The 21,186-nt window shown below is 35.5% G+C and overlaps 3 protein-coding genes across 3 annotated transcripts; all 3 read right to left on the reverse strand.

Annotated features, from left to right (window-relative positions):
- Nucleotides 1-174: 174 nt before the first annotated feature.
- LOC143902245 (uncharacterized) lies at nucleotides 175-4,270 on the reverse strand. The gene is made up of 5 exons (XM_077414977.1): nucleotides 3,944-4,270; nucleotides 3,597-3,726; nucleotides 3,276-3,386; nucleotides 2,991-3,100; nucleotides 175-2,906 (listed from the first exon to the last, which is right to left on the reverse strand). The coding sequence occupies exons 1-5, from the start codon at nucleotides 3,953-3,955 to the stop codon at nucleotides 2,721-2,723; spliced, it is 549 nt and encodes a 182-aa protein (XP_077271103.1). The 5' UTR covers nucleotides 3,956-4,270; the 3' UTR covers nucleotides 175-2,720.
- Nucleotides 4,271-4,550: 280 nt separating this feature from the next.
- LOC143902244 (uncharacterized) lies at nucleotides 4,551-8,029 on the reverse strand. The gene is made up of 2 exons (XM_077414976.1): nucleotides 7,067-8,029; nucleotides 4,551-6,666 (listed from the first exon to the last, which is right to left on the reverse strand). Exons 1-2 carry the CDS (start codon nucleotides 7,449-7,451, stop codon nucleotides 6,365-6,367), a joined length of 687 nt encoding a protein of 228 aa, XP_077271102.1. The 5' UTR covers nucleotides 7,452-8,029; the 3' UTR covers nucleotides 4,551-6,364.
- Nucleotides 8,030-10,373: 2,344 nt separating this feature from the next.
- LOC143902249 (uncharacterized) lies at nucleotides 10,374-18,308 on the reverse strand. The gene is made up of 4 exons (XM_077414980.1): nucleotides 18,291-18,308; nucleotides 17,397-17,470; nucleotides 17,051-17,286; nucleotides 10,374-10,844 (listed from the first exon to the last, which is right to left on the reverse strand). Exons 1-4 carry the CDS (start codon nucleotides 18,306-18,308, stop codon nucleotides 10,495-10,497), a joined length of 678 nt encoding a protein of 225 aa, XP_077271106.1. The 3' UTR covers nucleotides 10,374-10,494.
- Nucleotides 18,309-21,186: the final 2,878 nt, after the last annotated feature.

Here is a 21,186-nt window from a genome sequence, read left to right on the forward strand (position 1 = left end):
CAAGCTGCTTGTTGTATCTCCTGCTTCAAATAGTAACAATAAAACCTCGAGTCTTTTTGTTTTCATTATTACATAATAAACGTTTATGTGATATTGGTTTGAAAAATGCTATAGAGAATTAGATAAGAAACAATAGAGTATAAATTGAATATAATAGATATTTGAAATCTACTCTGCCCTAATCTGAAACTTATCTCAAGTTTTTATAAAGTTATGCGAAGGCATTTGCTAAAGCCAATATTATAAATTAATAATAAAACCAATGTACACAGAAATAACATATAACATTATATATAATATAACATAAAATTGTTTGTGAATTGTCTAATAGTGTGTAATTAATAAAAAAAAGTGAGATACGGATATATGATGGAAGTGCTAATTGAACAAGATAAAAATTTCCTGAATAGAGAGGTAATGGGTCAGAAGATTTCTCGTAATAATAGAGAGAGGGAAAGAGAGGAAGAGAGCATTACCGAGGATTCATAATTCTTCTTCGGCGTGGTACGCATTTAAATATAACGAGCGTGAGTCAACGAATCCGCTCCGGTAACGTGGAAAAAGGAAGCTAGCGTAGGAAGTTCGCGTCGGGGAAGAAAAGGCTTATGGCGAAAGTGAAGTTCAAAGTCGATTTGCTCTACCGACAATCACCGACGATCGTGCCGCCGCAAAAAGAGGAGCCGCCCGGTTGGTGATTGTATATTAAAGCGCGCCTTCCTGATTCGTATACTGCCCGAGGTTACTTACTCATACGCACGTAGCGTGTGTATCTACAAATGTACCCAATCGATCGGCTTTCCCATAATTGAAGGGAGTTGGTTTCTTCCCGCGGCACAGAGCAACCGCGTTCAATTATAATGTTACTAGCCGATCGTGGCGCACTTTAAAATAATGCACGCGCAAAGTTGTATTTATTGGATGATCGCAGCATGCCAAGAGTGGAATGAAGTAAACTGAGATCTTTTCGCTCAAACAGCTTCTTTTTGTGTGTGCTTCTCAGTTTGCATACCATTAAGATGATTTAACGGATATTACGGCTTAATACGAGATGCCGGTACTCGGAAATGGAGTGACGAAGTATGCGCAACCGCAATCATTTCAAGTATCATTCTCAAACGTCGAAGTGCTATGACGTTTTTCGTTACGTGTCGCGAGAGATCACTCTTCCTGCTTTTACAACGGTCAAGACCACCGTCACGATCGGAGAAAGAAGCAATCTACAAGACCTTCCCTTTCGCTACTACTTTAAATCACTGCCATGCGTTCATGTTCGCTCATCGACGTTTGTGTTCTTTCGTTCGTACATCAGGAAGAAGGAATTGTTGTTGCATAATTTTTTTAAATTTGAAATTTGCTTTGACTTCACGTTTGCCGTCTATCTCCGCTTTGTTGGGGTGTCTCGCAATTAAAATGTATTCTCTACCGCGGCGCCGCGCCGGTCTTTTCACTTCCACCTACCTTAAAGAAATAGAAAATTTGCATTTCTCTTTCGCCATGCTGGTTTTTCTCGCTCGAAGTGCTTCGTTATTTCCGTTCTGTTTTTGCAGAAATATAAACTATTGCGCAAAATTATTCTTTGCATAAATTTAAATAAAATTAAAGGAAATATAAGAGGAAGTGAAAAGTGAAATGCAACATTATACATGCAAGATAATATTTCTTGATCTTACTAAGCATATTAAAATCCGGTCGATTCTTAACTAACTTGGCTTAACTACTACACTGACTACTTTACACTCGGACTCATGTTTTAGAATAGAGGATTTTTAAGAAAATATTTTTTGACGGGGAATCTGGCCATTATAAGTTACTTCAGAATTGATTGAACGGAAAACGTCAATTCAACTAATTGTAAGATATACAATCCACTGCGTAAAAAAAAAAAATAAATGTCTATTCGGTCTTGCACTACTTTATTTTCACATTAGATGGAACCAATCATCAAGCAACTATTTTGACTCGTGCGCGTTTAAGCAATTATGTAGATTTAACGTTCAGAGAGAATTATTCGAACGGTGAAACTTAATGTGTCGCTTATTATTGTACTGGCCTAATCGCAACTGAATTCGTTAGCATACGGCGAACCATTTAGCAAATTAGTGTTTTTATAATATAGTTTTATAATATAGGCATCTTTCGTGGAATATCTAGAAAATGGTCGGTGCTATATATGATCGTAAAAATAACGAGCACGATATTAACGACACGGACCGTCGTTATTATTAATTTCTTACTTTAATTTACCACCAGATTTTGATTCGCTGTGGCGTTATTATTGAAATCATTACTACAGTTTTTTGCACGTTGATTTCGCTTTTCACGAAACGACTAATATGTTGATTGGAAATTCAATTAAGACACAATTTATAACAGTTCTTTAGCAAGTCATAATTTAATATCTGATGAGGTACAATATAGCTGAATAATTAAACTAATATTTCTTAATACAAATGTTTCTATACTAAATATAATTGTCAAATTTTTTGTATGTATAAACATTTTTCACACAAAAACTAAGTATATAAGAGTTAAGTCTTGGGTAAGGAAATAAAGCAAAGCTGTCTATTCTATTAATGCAAACGTTTTAATAAATAATTGTCCCACAATGCTGTAATATAGCATATAGCGCAATATTTTACCTTGCACTGTGTATATATCTTTGATAGGATATACATATTAAAAAAATTGTATTAACAAAGAGGGGTCGTATTTCCGAGGGATTAATGCTTAACTGTGTGCACGATGGTCTTGTAGACTGGAATCTTGATCGGAAACGGCTTTTCGACCGGCACGGCCACGTGTTTTACCACATGAAATGGTACCGGCTTCTCGATCTTAATCGGAATTATTTTCTCGATGGGCGTCGGTACCTTTTTCTCGACAGTCTTAAACACTTGCTTCTCCACCTGTAAAGACAAGAGGCTGTTTTCAGTGAGAGATAACGGAGAGTGATTTTATTGTAAAATTCACGGTAATTATCGCGCAATCACCTCGAATGGTACTGGTTTCGGTACTAGCACATGAACGGGATATGGTTGCGGGACCGTTTGCACCACCGGGTGCGGTACGCTGATTGGGACCTGTTGAATCGTCGGTATTCCTACGTCGCCGCGGATATCATGCAACATAAAAATAAAATAAGTCGCTTGAAAATGTTAAATACTCAATAAATAGTCTTAAAGCGTCAATGCAAAATTATTATTATTATTATTATTATACATAATAATATCCAAATGTATTGGCGTACATTAATAAAACATCACATTTCGTATTACCAATATGTTTAACAATGGGAATGACATTGACTCCGTGAAGACCGCTAATAGTCGAGTGCCAATCACTAACTTTTATTGGCAAACCTCCCAACAAATCTAAGGAATGACTTTCTAAAATTTAAAACCATTTATCAGCATTTATTCATCAGATCGATATAATGAGACATTTACATGATAAAGCTGCAGTCATACGTTATAATTATCACACTAAATCCTAGTCACGCTGTTACCTATTGCACAGCTTATATGCATTAGAAAACGCATTTCAGAAATAAATCGTATAATAGATAGGCAACAAAAAATATATATTCAAATTTGTACCTCCTAGGCTAAAAGCTCCCAAATCATGATGATCTAAGGAAATTTCTCCCAGCGTAAGCCCGTTGTCGCCATGATGCTCAAAGTCCCAATGGGAACTGTAGGAGCAGGCGACGACTCCCAAAAGCACAATCTTAAACATGAAACATCACCAAAGTTGGAAAAAAAAAACATGATTTATCTCCACTATTAACAGTCTCTAAATTAATGAGAAATTATTCACTGCACAAGTTTCACGAGAATTCATGAGTTTATTTAGTCCAAATAGTTGAAGATAAAATGATTATTGAACACGAGATCGTTTACAAGGTTTACATCTTATTACCTAATAAAGATGGGCCTTTACGTACAATTTTTTTCATTCCTTAGCTAATGTATCGTCGATGAGAATAAGCAGTCTACTCTCGGGACAGATTCTTTTGTCGTCACTTTATATACCGCCTACTGAGAAACAAGCAACCCCACTATTCTTTGAAGTAATCCCACCGTAGATGAAATAGATCGCTTGATTGAGGAACTAATCGTTCGCGGTCACCATTACGCGCAAATGTTAGATAACGTCTAATACTCCTTCCATAATTACATATCACTGCTTTACTTTCTCACTGATTGATATATGAATTTTAGGTATGAATCTAATTTTCTTGTCTTAATTTTGAACGTTGCGTGTATTTTGAATAAATCTTTTATCAAAACTTGCTCTTATTTATCTAACGTTACGTAAGATTAATCGAGAAAAGCTTTATATTTAAATAAAAAGTATATTATAAATAAAATATCTTTTTCTTGCAAAATTTTATATTATTATAAAAAAATAATTAAAAACGGAATGTACGTGTATAGCGCAGCGTTTTTGAAATGCATTGTTATATCTTAAATTTTATAATTTCTAATTATATTTGTAAGAATATACAGAGGTATTGCCAATAGTGCTTTCATATTTCTTTTGTAGAGTTTTTATTCTGCAAAAGTGAATACTTCTTTATAAATCACTTCTTGTCGTTTTCTTGGTTATTTTTTGTTATAAAATACAAGAACAAATTATCTCGTGTTAGATACAACGATGTTGCCGATGTCATGGATGATTTGTTGCATGCGACCACGATGATCCCGTCCATCGCGCGGGCAAATCAATCTTGTCTAACATCCACTTTCAGCGGAATTCCCATGCTTTTATCGAAAATCACAGTGAAAGCCTGTCACGAGCACTTTTCGCGCTCTACGACCTGTAGTGGAACGCATATACGAACTGTAAACGATGCTAGTTTGATTACCATTACCAACGCAAATTTTCCACAGGTTCTTTTATTGAAAAAATGACTAGATTTTACAGTGAAACAATTACTTCATATTACTCGCGAGTTAAAAGTGTGTACTTGAATCATGCAATAGCTTTTAATAGCTCGAAAGAAAAAAGCAATGGACACGTAATAATTTCAAAAATAAATACCAAGTTGATATATTGAAAAGTAATGTAACAATAAAACAGAATGTAATATATATATTAGAGTATAATTTCTATCAAGAGGCACGGTAGTGTTTCGTGCCAAGTGTACATGCAACGAGACACAGCTAGATCATGTCTGATCTATAGATAGCGAGCCGACGAATTGAGAGACACTTAGATTATCGAATCTCAATAATGACTATACCAATCAAGGTCTGAGTAGGCTCAATCGATAGCTTGCGTTTGAATTATATAATAAAAGTGTTTTTATTTTTTGTTTATGTGTCTTACGATAGTTTAAACGCGAGCGTGTGCTCACTAAATTAAATAAGGGAACGGCAGGTGGACATTAATCGATTAGGTACTAATTAATTAAGTAGAATATAGACATTCGTACTATTTATATATTATAATAATATGTAAATATCAATATGCTGGATTTTAAACTTGGATTATTTATTATTATCGCAAGCAATAAGAGTAATATCCCTTAATTTATATAGTATTTATATCCGGTTATTTTAATTTAGTTCAGCATTTTCTCACGCGAGATAGTAAAAATCGTCTCGGCGACAGACTTTCACCGAATAAGAACAACGAGAGTGTTTAGTTTTGTAAGCATTTTATTTAAAAACGCAACAGAATAACAAAATGTTTAAAAAAAAAGTGGCTTAACAACGCGCCGATCGCACCGACGCTTACAAATGCGCATATATACAAAAAATAAATCCATGTCAAATAATGCTCGACCAACAGAGCGAACATGGACTGTTTTTCGTGAACTTTCTCCTTATTGGCGGCGAGTAATGGTATGAGAATTAGGATGGGTAAACATGTCATGTCAGTCAGTTTGGTCAGTTCAAGTCAATCGATCCTTACACAATTTTCTCCACGAAGTTAACGTACTATCTTGTTAGTTTCGATAAAACAGACAGTATCTATTGTGGCTGAATTAACTGAGCAATTCGAGCACTTTATAAATTATGTAACGTATATTTTTATATTTTTTAAAGATAGCGTTATTTTTCCAGCAAATGTCGGGCTGCTGTAGTAGCTTCGTCGCGGATGTGAAAAAGAAGATATTTTTATACCGAGTAGGCACCCTCTCGCTCTTTCGATCATACACACACACACACACACACACACACACACACACACACACACACACACACACAAACCTATAATCTCTAACATCCGCAAATTTGTTGACGAGCTTTGATAAAATTCGTTCAGTTGAGAGATGTAGATTGCTAAGGATCCCTTCTAGGTTGCATGTACCGCGTTCTTCCCAATCCATGGAAATCTTTCGCGCCGCAGGCACGCTTTAATGATGCTTCTTCGCATGATGGTAAATGGTTTTGTAAACGGGAATTCTGATGGGATACGGCTTTATGACTGGAACGGGGATGTGTTTCTCGATTGTGATAGGAACCGGCTTCTCAATGGGTACTGGTATGTGCTTCTCCACAGGATAAGGCACCTTCTTCTCTACCGGAACCGCTATCGTTTTTATAACTTGTATGGGAATGTGCTTCGGTACGGGAACATGAACGGGATAAGGTTGTGGAACACCAACTGCTACCGGATGAGGCACAGCTATCGGCACTGATTTCGGGACCGGTATACCTGAAAGAAAATGATTCGAGAGAGGATAAAAGTGTGTCTTAAGACTAGAAATGGCAAAGAAAGTAAAAAGAGTAAGTACTTGAAGTTCTTTAATCTGTTGAAATTTATGCTGACGAAGAAAATAATATCCATGTACCAAGTTCTTTTGTATACATAGTATGAGAAAATAACTGATTAAAGACTAAAATTTTTTGGCTACATATGCATAAAAAAATAGCAGCAAGCTATGACTTCCGCTGCTGATGCATAAATAATCAATAATAGTAATAATTATGGACTCAAAATTTATTTTCCATAATTATTAATAAAGAAACGATTTTTTTATAGCACCGTAATTGCTACAGTCCCATGTCTTTCAAGTATAAGTCACAGTCCAGAAGAAGATATAATAGTACGTTACCGATGTGTTTGTAGACTGGTACGGCTACGGGTTTTGTTACTTCGACGTGTTCAGACACAGGAACACTGTGAACATAATTATGCCCGCTGTCCAGCGAGACTCCGTGGCCGCCATCGTCACCGCCGTGACCATTGTCATATCCACCGCCGTAAGAGAAATCTTGATGACCGCCGTCGAGACCACCACCGGACTCTAAATGCCCGCCGGAGGAACCAGCATCGAAACTACCACCACCCCCATGGCCACCTCCGAGATCATCACCTCCGTAGCCACCCCCGTAGTCACCCCCGTAGCTACTACTTCCGTAACCACTGCTTCCGGAAGTACCGGCGATCTCCTGATCAGATCGATCGATCGCAAAGTGGCCGCTAAATAATTGCATCATGTAGTGTCTTCCATCTTGGTCCACGATCACTGGCGTGGCCGCGGCCAAGGACACCAGAGAAAGCAACACCTACAAATAGAACATTTAAGAAATGGAAAGTGCGATAATAACTCGCAAAAGTCATATCGTGTAACAACACCTACACATATACATTTTTTTAATTTTTTTCCTCTAATTAATTTAATTCGCACAATTTACGTACATTAAATGTTGAGAATATTATCTGTGCTGTGATAAGATTATTAAAGCTTAAAAATTGCAAATTGCAGTGTTCACGTACGAGAAGATTAACGCGATTTTAATAAAGAGTATCTAAATAGATTTTTGGCCCAACTTCAATCCGACGACTTAGACTTGTCATATTTTAAATTGCGTTATCTATGATCCGGCAATTTACACTCGGTACTTACGATTCCACTCATCCTCTCACGTGTTTTTATTAGTGCGCTTCAAGTGTTGCTTGTAGCGCAAGTCTCTCGAATCGACTGATACATCTTTGGCCATTTCTCGTCTTAATATACCGCGGGGCCTTTCACTGTAGACGATGTGATTTCGTCTCGCTTCGTACTGCAGTGAATTATAACCCTCTCGGTGCAATTGTTTCACTGCAGTCTACTAGCCGTGCGCGTGAAAATAATTGACCGTGTCCTCGCGGCCTTCACATTGACAACGAATCGGACATTTCTTATTCCGTTGTACGGGTGAGCGTCTACGAACGCGGATTTCTACGTTCACTGGGTTTACTACCTACAACTTCACCGTTGCGCCAACATTTCATATGGAGAAGTCGCAGAATTTGCACGTCGTTCGTCGCGAGATCGTCTGTATTCACGGTTCATTTAATTATTCTAATTCGACGTTTTAAATTCCTTTTATTATCGCTTCTCATCGCACTATTAATACACCACGAAAAGGATGTTTTTTGTTTAGTTTTTTCCGGAACATATATTTATTCTGATTTTTTTTAGTATTTATTTAATTTTTCTATGAGTTTTTATATATATATTGATTATTATATTTGACAAACAGTAGTTACTTAATATCATAACTAAATCGTTATTACATTTAACAAAATAAATAATAAGACAAACATTTAAAAAATATTTTTCTTAAAAGCTGTTGCAATATAGATATAACATTTGTAATTATCTCATACAACAAAAGTTAATTGTGATGTAAAAGATATTGTAGTAAGATAATTAGAATAAAATAATTATTTATATTTAATATAATGAAAAGAAGTGTGTTAATGTGATTTATGCACGTTTTGTTCTTCCTTTCACCTTCTTTAGCCTCATTATCTCTAGTAAAACTGATAAACATCTTATGTGACAAATAGCGATTTAATCACGAAACGCAAGAGACTAATTTTAGTGTACGCATATAAACTTTAGCTACCTATGTGTGAAGAGAGCATAACGAATGTGTGAACAATGTATCCAGGTACTTTGTGTACTAATTTTTTGTTATTATGATAATTAGCAAGAAAACATAGCACCTAGCGAACTGATGCGTGCCGTTCCTGATTCGTGGAATTTCCCTTTAAACTTTCAAAAGTCTACCAGGATACGATCTTGGTAGTATTTTCTTCGGAAAAGAAAAATAGGATTTCATTCTTTTTTTAAGATAAAACGTAAGAATTTTAATATCATTTATCAAAATTATTATTATGTATAATCATGCATGATTTTTAATGCAAAATGACGATTAAATTATTTGTGTATTATTAAAAAGAGATGGATATGAAAAGACAAAATTAATAAAAGCATAAAATGAATACTTTCATACTTTGGCTCCCACGAGCTTGGAAGGAAAATATAATTGCTGGCTTAACTGAGCTGTGACCACTTTCGAAGAATCTAAAATGAATTACAGTTCACATACAATAATAAATCAAACAAGAGTTGCTTAAAGGCATAAGTAAAGATATATTACAAAAGTTTCCGGGAAGTGATCTGAAATCAATAGTTAATGCTTTAATTATTAATTTTTATAGTTTATTACAATCTCGTATGATCACATGTCCGTGAGAATTACATGTACGGAAATGAAAGGAAGTGAAGGTCCACTATAACTTACATTACACTACATATATATATATATCCTATAGTTTATACACATGATATATTATATATAATTTTTCTATACATAATATATATCTCTGAGTAAGTTATCATCTCTTATCATTATTACGTTTAATGCATAAAAATATATTTGCATAACGATTACAGATTAAGCTATTTGCATATATTTTTTCATCTAAAATGTCATTTACATTTATTTTTTAATCTATAGTATCTAGTTATTAAATATCTGTCTGTACATTTCTTTTAAAATTATTATGCTCATATCTATTAAAGTCTTGTGAGATAATAACTAAAGATATATAGGCCGGTATTCATAGTCGGTTCTTATATTTAAGTCCGTCTTAAGTACAATCTTAAGATGGCATTAACCAATCACAGAGCCGTATTAGCATCAAGGTATTTACTTAAGACTGTCTTGCAATAAGTCCGGCCATATAAATTTATTTATGTTATTAATAATTCTTTTTATGTAGTAGTAATTTATGTAATAGTAAACTTGAAATGTTTGATAAATAATTTTATACTAATTTTTGGAAACTACAATCTAATTAGTTACGCTTTGTTTGGATTTTAGATTCTTATTAACTCATTATTATTATTATCATCATTTTATTACATTATTATCATATTTCGCAAACAGGATAATAACAGGTAAATGGGGTATTACACATAGTACAAAAAGGTTTCTTTATTAAATAACATTATTATTTGGTGACAATGAACAACGCACGCCAACAAGTATCTATAAACACAATAACGGCGTTAACGGAAGACAGGCTATCAAGAAAAGAGTATTGTACTGTCGACATATTATCAAGAAATATAACGACGGATCTTGACGGCAAGTAAACTCAAGAAAAACGAGTTTACTGTATCGCTATTGCTATTTAATGTCATCCGGCTTCACGGGAAGATGTTTCACGAATCAACAGTTATTTGTGTCGCTGGAATCTCGTCTAATAATTATAGCTTAACTTTTTCTTAATATATAGCCTCCTGCGACCGCGTTTCCTCGGTTTTCTTCGGTGGTAAATATGCTTGTAGACCGGTATGTGAATCGGATAGAGCTTTTCCACTGGAATGGGCACATGCTTCTCGACAGTTACTGGCACCGCCTTTACCACAGGCACCGGTATAATTTTCTCCACCGCATATGGTATCTTCTTCTCGACTGGAATTGCGATGGTTTTCACGACCGGCACGGCGATCGGCTGGGCGACCGGCACGTGGACGGGATAGGGTTGCGCAACGCCTATCGCCATAGGATGCGGCACGGGTATCGTAACAGGCTGTGCTACTGGAACTCCTACAGTTTGAGGAAACGTGATATTAATTTACATTGTGTTTTCTTTTTTGTTCTGTGTGGTCTTTTGTAAAATAATAAAAAAAGTAAAACAGATAAAAAAGAATCACGTTTTCTATAAAGTAAAATTAATTAATCTTCTCAATAATCTCAATATATTTACCATTATGTATTGATACTGACTTAATACACTTTATGTGCTTGCTATCATTTACGGTTGTCGAGATTTAAGAGTTTAATAAAAATGATGAATGGCGAGCCGCACGATTCTCTTGGCCAGCTCGCGTTATATTGGTTTAATAAACAAAAGTATATAATTGCGAGTAATATAATTGAGTAATACCAATAGGGCAAAGTACCAACTACAAAGTCTTTTTTTAATCATCATTCTATCTCATTTACGATATAAGCGTTTTATGAAAGTTAGAAATCATTTGGCGCCCGATTTTTACGGCGCGCGCGCACTTTACCGCTTTAATAAACGAAAGTACATAATTGCGAGTAATATAATTGAGTAGTTCCAATAGGGCAAAGTATAAAGTACAAAGTTTTTTTTAAATCATCTTTCTATCATTTACGGTTGCCGAGATATAAGCGTTTAATGAAAATAAAAAATCGCTTGGCGCACAAATCTTTAAGATTTTGCGCGCTTTCTCGTCTTGATAAACGGAAATAAATAATTGCCGATAATAAAAGTGAGCAATTCTAATAGAGTAGAGCACGATCTAAAAAGTGCTTTTTGAATCATCAGCTGTCTTTTACGATTGCCGAGATATAACCGTTTAATGAAAATGACGAATGCGGCGAAGAGCGCGCGATTCTTTTGGCCAGCTCGCGCTTTATCGCTTTAATAAACGAAAGTACACAATTGCGAGTAAGAGTAATACCAATAGGGCAAAGTACGAAATACAAAGTCTTTTTTTAATCATCTTTCTATCATTTACGGTTGCCGAGATATAAGCGTTTTATGAAAGTCAGAAATAATTTGGCGCCCGATTTTTACGGCGCGCGCGCACTTTATTACTTTAATAAACGAAAGTACATAATTGCGAGTAATATAATTGAGTAATTCCAATAGGGCAAAGTATAAAGTACAAAGTCTTTTTTAAATCATCTTTCTATCATTTACGGTTGCCGAGATATAAGCGTTTTATGAAAGTTAGAAATCATTTGGCGCCCGATCTTTAAGGCACGCGCGCGCTTTATCATGTTAAATAAACGGAAGGACGTAATTGTTAGTAACAAAATCGAGATATTCCAATAGCGCAGAGTATAAACTAAACAATCCTTTTCGAATCGTCTCTATATCTCGGGTGGTTTCCCGGATATTTGCGATAAACGATAGGGAAGACTTTTTTTTCTCGCGCCAAGCCAGCGACACATGACCTTGACCTACTTTCGACGAACAGTTGTACATTATTGATCTACTTTCTAAATTGGCCTTGACCTAGATCGCCGAGTCCGGGAATGCCGGCGCGCGGCGTGTGTGTGTATGCACGGCAACGTGTCTATCGTAAAATTCATAAATATTTCGATGTTTTTGCTAACTGATTTTTAAAGGTTTATTTTAAGTAGCGAGAGGCCTGCTGCTTCTCCAAAGCAGCGTCGTTTACGCTGTCACAGCTTCCTCATCCCTAATGTGAGATGTATTATTAATGATATTGCAATCACATTAGCGCTAATTACAATATTTCATGTCGTTTTTGAATAATGTTTATATCTGTGGTGGTTGCAAAGATACATATAAGAATTTATTAATTGTTGGTTAGCATTATGCAACAATATTCTGAGCCTTTTTATCGTTTAATGTTGCTCGAGAGATCGTGCACTATATGTTAAAGGGCACATAACTATGTTAACGTAACGTAACGTAATTTTTAAGAATTCTTTAAAATTTGTATGCTGATTTAGGAAACTTTGAATTGCATATTGTTTATTGGCATAAAGGCATAAACAAAAAATGTACTATTAATATTTTTAATATATCTTAACCAAAAAAGATCCGACGGCAACAGTAATCACTGATAGGATATTATTACATATATACTCGTATATTAAATCAACATGACAGCAATTGTTCGTACCGATCAAACAGATTTTGCAATATACGAAGATTCTCCTGCTTATAAAATAGTACCTGCAATATTTAATTTGTTTATTAATTAATGAAACAAACTATTCCCTGAAACCACGAGGTATACTTCGTTGGATAAAACATTCATTACAGTTGATTTCAATTTGTTATCATCTTATTATTAATCTTGCAATATACACATATGTATATACGTACGCATACATGTGTATCACATAAGCAAATGTTATTAATAAGTACATAGTACATATTAATTTAATGAACAATACATATTAGTATTAAATTATTATTAAGTAATAGTGAGAAATACATTATTATGTATTCGTTGACACGCTTGAAAGATCATAAAAATTATGAAAAAAATTTTGAGTTGTGAGAAAAGCGAGAATCGCGAGTGAGTCGTTTGTAATTCCTCAGAAATCGCTCCTGTTACGCGGGAAGCACGATGAGCAAGGAAGTTGCAGAGGTATTCCGGCAGCGGCACGCCTACCCCCATTTATTACCCATCTCCGTCGGAACGGCGTGCGCGGTACGAAAGCCCAGCCGACCACGACGGCCAATCAGAGCGCTGGCGAGTATCCACAGAAGGGGCAGTAGGCTCCCGCCTTCTGACCAATAGCAGCGTGACTAAGCGGAGGCAATGTGGGGAGGCAACACCCTCGTTTAGAATACCTCCGTCAACCTCCTTGCTTAACATGCTATGCTGATACTTTTGCCGATTTAAACGCGAGTTTTCGACGCTGAGAATTGCCATTTTCGCCTAACCTCTTAATAGAATATGTACTATCAACCATTGTTATGATCTTTTGTGCATCTCTACGATACGTGATCAAATTCTTTTAATTGTTTAAATTTAACCTAATAAACACTAAAATACAAAATTTTGTTTATTATTAGTATGTTTATTAATTATATTTGTTTAAATTACAATTAATTGACGCTTATGCGGCACGTAAAACTTCAATTCATTTCCCACGGTGATCATGACGCACCGTAGTAAATTGAGAAAACCCATAATATATTATATGTATATAATATGTGCATGTGTTTTTTTTTCTCGGAAAAGCAAGATATAACTTACATTACTTTGGTAAAAAAATTTCAATTATTTAATAGAGATTAACAAGCTCATGAAATAATTAGCGTTGTGTCAACATATAATTTCTGAGACTCGATCGTTTAGTATCGGGCGACGGCATTCGTATAGCTCCTTTCTCTCGTTGCCTAGCATTATGTAAAGGCCTTTTATAACTCTTTATCGTTTAATCTTGTTCGAGAGAGCATACTTTGCATTAAAGGATACATATAGCAATGATAAGATGAATGTATTTCTCGAGATTAATTGTTTAAGTGTCGTTTGTCACATTTCGAGGCTCCGATTTTCTCACCGAGCGAACAGCCACGGTATTCGTTATAGCTCCTTTTTCTCGTTGCCTAGCATTATGCAACAACATTCTATAACCTTTTATCGTTTAATCTTGTTCGAGAGAGCATGCCTCACATTAAAGGACAGTTAACAATGATAAAACGAACGTATTTCTCGAGATTTTTTAAGTGTCATTTGTCGCATTTTCGGCGCTCCGACTTTCTCGTTGACCGAACTACAAGCTTCTTTCTCTCGTTGCCTAGCATTATGCAACAACATTCTATAACCTTTTATCGTTTAATCTTGTTTGAGAGAGCATGCCTCCCATTAAAGGATACATAAAAATGATGAGATGAATGTATTTCTCAAGATTTGTTTTGTGTTGTTTGTAACATTTCGGACCGTCTACCTTCCCACATGCACCGAGCGCGAGCGACGCGCGGCATTCGTAGCTCCTTTTCCTCGTTGGCTAACTTTATATGCAACTATATAGCATTCTAAAACTTTTTATCGTCTAATATTGTTCGAGAAAGTATGCTTCGCATTAAAGGACACATAACGATATTAAAATAAACGTATTTTTCGAGATAATAAGTCGGTATCGCGTATCGGTGTAGCGTTTAATGAAAATGATGAATGCGGCGAGTCGCATCACGATTCTTTTGGCCAGCTCGCGCTTTATTGCTTTAATAAACGAAAGTACATAATTGCGAGTAATATAATTGAGTAATTCCAATATTAGGGCAAAGTATAAAGTACAAAGTCGTTTTTTAAATCATCTTTCTATCATTTACGGTTGCCGAGATATACATATAGAAAATCAGAAATCATTTGGCGCCCGATTTTTACGGCACGCGCGCGCTTTATCGCTTTAATAAACGAAAGTACATAATTGCGAGTAATATAATTGAGTAATTCTAATAGGGCAAAGTATAGTACAAAGTCTTTTTTAAATCATCTTTCTATCATTTACGGTTGCCGAGATATTAAGCGTTTTAGGAAAATCAGAAATCATTTGGCGCCCGATTTTTACGGCACGCGCGCGCTTTATCGTTTTAATAAACGAAAGTACATAATTGCGAATAATATAATTGAGTAATACCAATAGGGCAAAGTATATAAAGTACAAAGTCTTTTTTTAATCATCTTTCTATCATTTACGGTTGCCGAGATATAAGCGTTTTATGAAAGTTAGAAATTATTTGGCGCCCGATCTTTACGGCACGCGCGCGCTTTATTATGTTAAATAAACGGAAGGACGTAATTGTAAGTAACAAAATTGAGATATTCCAATAGCGCAGAGTATAAACTAAACAGTCCTTTTCGAATCATCTTTATATCTCGGGTGGTTGCCCAGATATTTTGCGATAAACGAAAGGGAAGACTTTTTTTCTCGCGCCAAGCCAGCGACACATGGCCTTGACCTACTTTCGACGAACAGCTGTACATTATTGATCTACTGTCTAAATTGGCCTTGATCTAGATCGCCGAGTCCGGAAATGCCGGCGCGCGGCGTGCACGACAACGCTACCGTTGTTTTTACTCGGCGAAAAATTCGGCGCGCCGAAAATGCGACAAATGATACTAAACAAATCTCGATAAATACTTTATTCTTAAATTCTCGATAAGTGTGTCATTTATTAGTGCACTAATAACATTGTAAAGTTAATATTTCCATTGTAATTTTTACTAATTGTAAGTCCGATAATCACTAACAGGATATAACATATTTCAAATAAATAAAAATGCATATACTGTTCATATACTGACGAAATTGATTAATTGGGCGAAAGTTGTCTTGCTTATAAAATAGTATTTGTAATATTTAATTTGTATTTTTTAATTAATAAGACGAATTGTATATTAAAAATATTTAAAGAATACTTCGTTGTTTGAAGAAAACATGTTCATTACAGTTGATCCCAATTTGTTATATGTATTGCTAATCTTGCAAAATATGTTGCTATATTTTACGTGCGCGTGAATTCTACATATATGCATATCGCTGTGCACTTATTGGCATGAGATACTGCCGTGTCTTTTAATAAGCAAGGGTTATTATTAAATACATTAGAAATTTATTAAACAATACAATATTAATATTAAATTATTATTAAGTAATAGCGAGAAATATATTATGTATTCGTCAAGACGCTTGAAAGATCATAAAAGTGTGAGAAAAATAATTTTGGGTTATGAGGAAATAAAGCGAGAATCTCGAGTTTGGAGCCGTCCGTAATTCCTCAGAAATCGCTTCTGTTACGCGGGAAGCATGTTGAGCGAGGAGGTTGCAGTTACCCATCGCTATTGGAACGGCGCGCCGCGCGCCGCGCCGTTCCAATATCATTTGCTGATACATCAGAAGTAAGTTTCTGATATTTCGGACGGTGTAAAACCTTAATGCTAGGTCTACAATCCAAGTGGTAAAGTCGTGAGTCGTAAGAATTGACCAATCGCAATCGAATTTGAGGAGAATAATCGACTGTGATTGGTCAATTCTTACGACTCACGATTTTACGACTCGCATTGTCGATTTATAGCATTATTGTCTTCTAACGTCTCTACGGATGCATAATTAAATTCTCGCTATTGTTTAATTCTCGTCGACCACTTTTTTACAACGCATTCTAAAACTTTTTATCGTTTAATTCTTCTCGAGAAAGTATGTGTAAAGCTTTGTATTATATAGAACAACTCAACGTTTCTTATTATTTAATTCATTCCCACTCGCCACAGTTTGCAAAATCTTACCGATATTCTTTATAACTGGCACTGCCACCGGCTTCGTGACTTCCACATGCTCACTGATCGACACAGGTTGAGTAATTGTATGCTGATAATTATTGTCCTTTGATCCTGAGCTTATGTGAAAATCGCCATCATTTCCGAAGGAGGAATGTGATTCTGGAGAAAAATATTGATGAATGTTTAAGTTCTGGCCACTGGAATCGTAATTCGTTTGATCACTGGATCCGAAATTATATTGTCTATCAAAATTAAAGCAGTAATTAGAAGTTGCAACACAACGAAACGTACAACGTTAAGAAGTAATGAATATGACTATCAAATCTCTTATATTCATTTTGCTCTTACTTACTCCCATCCAGAATTACTCTCTGAGAAACTATTAGCGAACGCTGTTTTAATTATTAATAAACATAGAGTGAGTACCTGGAACAATAGAATTAATAACTTTTTATTTTAATCTTAATCTCAATTTTTAATGCGACATATTTTCTCGTGAATTTTTATTATAAAGAAATATAAAGAGAAAATTTATAAATTATAAAAAATTTTATTTATTAACAAAGCTCCTGTTTATCTATAAAGAACATGAAATAATTGCTCGTCTTCTTATAAAATTTTAATAAATATGTATAAAAGTGAAAGTCAATGAAATAAATTTTAAATATGCAGTATTTTTTTTTGTAAATTAATCTTTAAGATATTAATATAATATTTTATTAATAAAACAATTTTTGCGGGTTAGATATTAAGTAATTCTAAATTGTCTAAGATTTGAGCAATCTAAATTTAAATATATCATCTCTTTCCTACAGATTCTCAATTACAACTACCTACTCGATGACATGAATGTGTGAACGAAGCAGCGAAACGCAAGAAACATCTTATATTATTCGTGAGCGAACACTTAGAAAAACATTCGTCAACATGCCCTTTCTTCCCTCCGAGGAAAGTGCTGCTGGCGACTCGTCGGACTCGACATCATCGCTCTTGCGCCCCACAAAATATCCGGAATCTACGAGAGCATGCAGCGCTATATTGTATCGCGTACGGAAAGTATATAGAAATATCGACGATCACTTTCCATCGTCCATTGTTCGTCGTAAAACCGGAACTCCCTCGCGATCGAGCGGAGTCGGGCAAGGAACCTGGCCGCGGGCGCCACGAATCTCCGCTTCCGCGATTTCCACGCGACTCGCGTCACGGTCCGCGGAACCCCTATACATACGTTCTATTTTCTACTTACTGAGGGTAGATGGATCATTTTTCAGAACACGTTGCGAGAAGAGAATACAAGCGTGAATGAGACTACGGTACTGCGGATTGACTCCGATAGACCGTTCGTTCTTATACATGACACTTTCTCCCTCCTCTCCTGTTCATCCGATGGATAGCTGATGGTTTCCCGTGGAAACTCGTATGTATACGCACTTATATCTGATTAGCAAATTGGAAACGAGTGTAGCTCGAGCCTACTAGTTAGAATTACTTAGATCGAAACTGCGAGTCTAGTCAACCGAAGTAAGAACATGTTTTTAATCTGATCGTGACGCTGATGCGGCGATGCTGCGAGATGCTACCAGCGATTCTCAATCGAGGCGCCGCATTTATTGCAATTATATACGACATTTGCTATTGGTACACTGTTAAATTCATAGTCAAATACTTGATTTAAGTCATTCCTACAGGTCGGCGCTGCTCCTATTCAACGTCGTTAATTCAACTAAAATAATGTTAATTAAACTAAACCAATGGAGTTGAAATAATACTGTTTTGTATTAAAATAATAAATTTCGACACATATGGTAATTAAAAATAACAAAATGTTATTTAATTCAAATGATATTAAATTTCATCCCTTAACATTTAACAGTGTACAGAAGAATAATAAACACTATATTTGATAATATTACAAAGCAGTAAAAACATTAACGTTTAAATCAGGTTCATCTTTACTGAGCGATGATTAATATACTGATGATTAACATGAAGAAAATAACGAATGGGCAAACGAACGCGTTGAAAACCCGCATATATGAGCTGATCTTACACGTGCTAGCAAAAGTATTGAAAGTGATTTCCTTTTCGTTAAATGTGTTTTTCTTGTTTATCGCGCAGTGCAGTGAAATGGAAATATCTATAATGCACACTGATTTTCTGCAATAAAGTTCTGCGCACTGATATGCATTTAAATTCTCCTATTTCGCAATATACAAGCGAAGGAGAAATTATTCCTGTCCACTGGAGTGATTACGGAGTTGATATACGTTTTGTAATATATGTTATTGCAGTGTAACTATGTCAATCTTTGATTTAACTACGAGAAAGCATCGTTAACCGATATCTTGGAATGAATAATATTATAATATACGTTTGGTCCCTTCACCGAGATATCCTGCGCGCATAACAAAATTAGTTATTTTAGATCTTATTTTTACATTAGAAAGGATTTAGTATATACATCGCGCTAAATTTATCGCATTGCCTTACATACTAAAAGAAATCTGCGAGACAGGTATAATCTTAAAACTTGGAGGATAGGTTTATCAGAGTGATCTTGCCGTACGGAAGAAACCTAAAAGAAGAAAGAAATCTAACATTTTTTGACGTAAAATTATTAGTATAATATCATTACACGAGATCGAGATTGAGACTGAATTACATGTCATTTTAAATATGCAGCATATAGTGCCAACCTTGTTCGTTTACTTAGCGACATTAATAACCGTGCGCCAGGAGTATCGCCTGACCGTACGCAAATACGGGATGTTAAAAAAATCAGGTTACAGCTAGATTCCAGTGAGAGTGGCTGATGTGCGAGCGTAAGAAAGGAAAGCAAATAAAACTGGGTGAAGGAGAAGTTCATGGAAAAAAAAGCGACGGAAAAAGACGCGACCAAGAGAGAGATTATCCGGTGTGAAAGGATCTCTCGATCTCGTTGTAAAGGCGGCGCGGGCGCAGCGTCTGAGAATTGCGTTTGCCGCGGTAATGCGGCGGTATAGAACGGATGATTGACTGCGTTTAACGATAATCGAGCTGCTGTGTTCATTGATGCCTAAAAGTCGCGTGGCGCTCCAAGCTGCATCATCATCGCTCTTAACGTGTGAACACCTGCTCGAAGTAAACAAGCGAAACCTGCGACGCTTTCCACGCCATTTAAATCCAAATTTTAATTTTACGGACAATTGTGTATCCGAGACAGCCTACCGCATTTAAAATTAGATGCAATTTATATTTAAAAAATAAAAATATTTACGTATTGAACATCGATATCTCTGCATAACGGTTTCGCAAACGAGTTTACTATTTAATTTATTCAGTTATTTATTGCGTACATGCATCTAGTTATCGGCTATATATCTTGTTAATAATTATAAGTTTAATTGATAATAATTATAAATTGATATATAGGTGTGTATAATTACACATTTATTCGGACTGTTATATTGTATCTTTTCTTTGCATATTGTCAAACAAAAATTTGTACCATTGATTTATATCTTTTAATACTCAATATCTAATTAACAGAAATTTTGATAAAAATACAATCTGATATTTAATAGGTATAAAATGTATAAATAATTCTATTTTTTTAATTTTATAATTTTTAATTTTGAATATGTGTATATCATCTAGCAGTATTAATTTCTAATTTCGAATATATATGATCCGGCAGGATTAATGATGAGTTATAAATATAAATTTCTCTCTGACATGTCCATCATGTTTCCGTTCAGTACGCTGCATGTCTCTCTTTTCCGGTTTTTTGAAACCATCATTAATACTGCCAAGTCATAAGGACTTGTCCGCACGGTCCAGTCTTTTTCGGGACTTTGAAAGAAATGATCTATTGTCTTTACAAATGGACAAGGCTGAGGGCATAGCAATCCAGGGAGTGCAGAAAGAGTGACTTTGATCGAACGACTTTCTTCCGCGTCTGGTTAATAGGACTGTAGCGCAAGGGGTAACGGACGATACGCGAGGAAGAGACAGGATGACTAAGAAAGGAAGAAGCGAGTGAAAGGATCTCGGGTTCTACGTTCGCCGGGTGTGCATGCGGTCGTAGATTTAGCGCCGACGACTACGCCCAGATACTTTATGGCGGAATAGAGGACGTTGGCACTTGATCTCGGCGTCACGTC

Source organism: Temnothorax americanus, unplaced genomic scaffold (assembly GCF_048541705.1).
Source record: "Temnothorax americanus isolate GAGA-0224 unplaced genomic scaffold, ASM4854170v1 Scaffold39, whole genome shotgun sequence".
NCBI classification, from domain to species: domain Eukaryota; kingdom Metazoa; phylum Arthropoda; class Insecta; order Hymenoptera; family Formicidae; genus Temnothorax; species Temnothorax americanus.

Excerpts from the sequence above, each read along its gene's own strand:
- LOC143902244 (XM_077414976.1), bottom strand. The coding sequence starts at position 7,451 with ATGATGCAATTATTTAGCGGCCACTTTGCGATCGATCGATCTGATCAG. Across the intron at positions 6,667-7,066 it reads ACCAGTCTACAAACACATCG|GTATACCGGTCCCGAAATCA; the intron begins GTAACGTACTAT and ends ATTTTCTTTCAG.
- LOC143902249 (XM_077414980.1), bottom strand. Across the intron at positions 17,287-17,396 it reads GAGAGTAATTCTGGATGGGA|ACAATATAATTTCGGATCCA; the intron begins GTAAGTAAGAGC and ends TAATTTTGATAG. Across the intron at positions 10,845-17,050 it reads GCCAGTTATAAAGAATATCG|GAGTTCCAGTAGCACAGCCT; the intron begins GTAAGATTTTGC and ends CTCAAACTGTAG.
- LOC143902245 (XM_077414977.1), bottom strand. Across the intron at positions 3,101-3,275 it reads TCCCATTGTTAAACATATTG|GAATACCGACGATTCAACAG; the intron begins GTAATACGAAAT and ends GCGGCGACGTAG. Across the intron at positions 2,907-2,990 it reads CGAAACCAGTACCATTCGAG|GTGGAGAAGCAAGTGTTTAA; the intron begins GTGATTGCGCGA and ends TTGTCTTTACAG.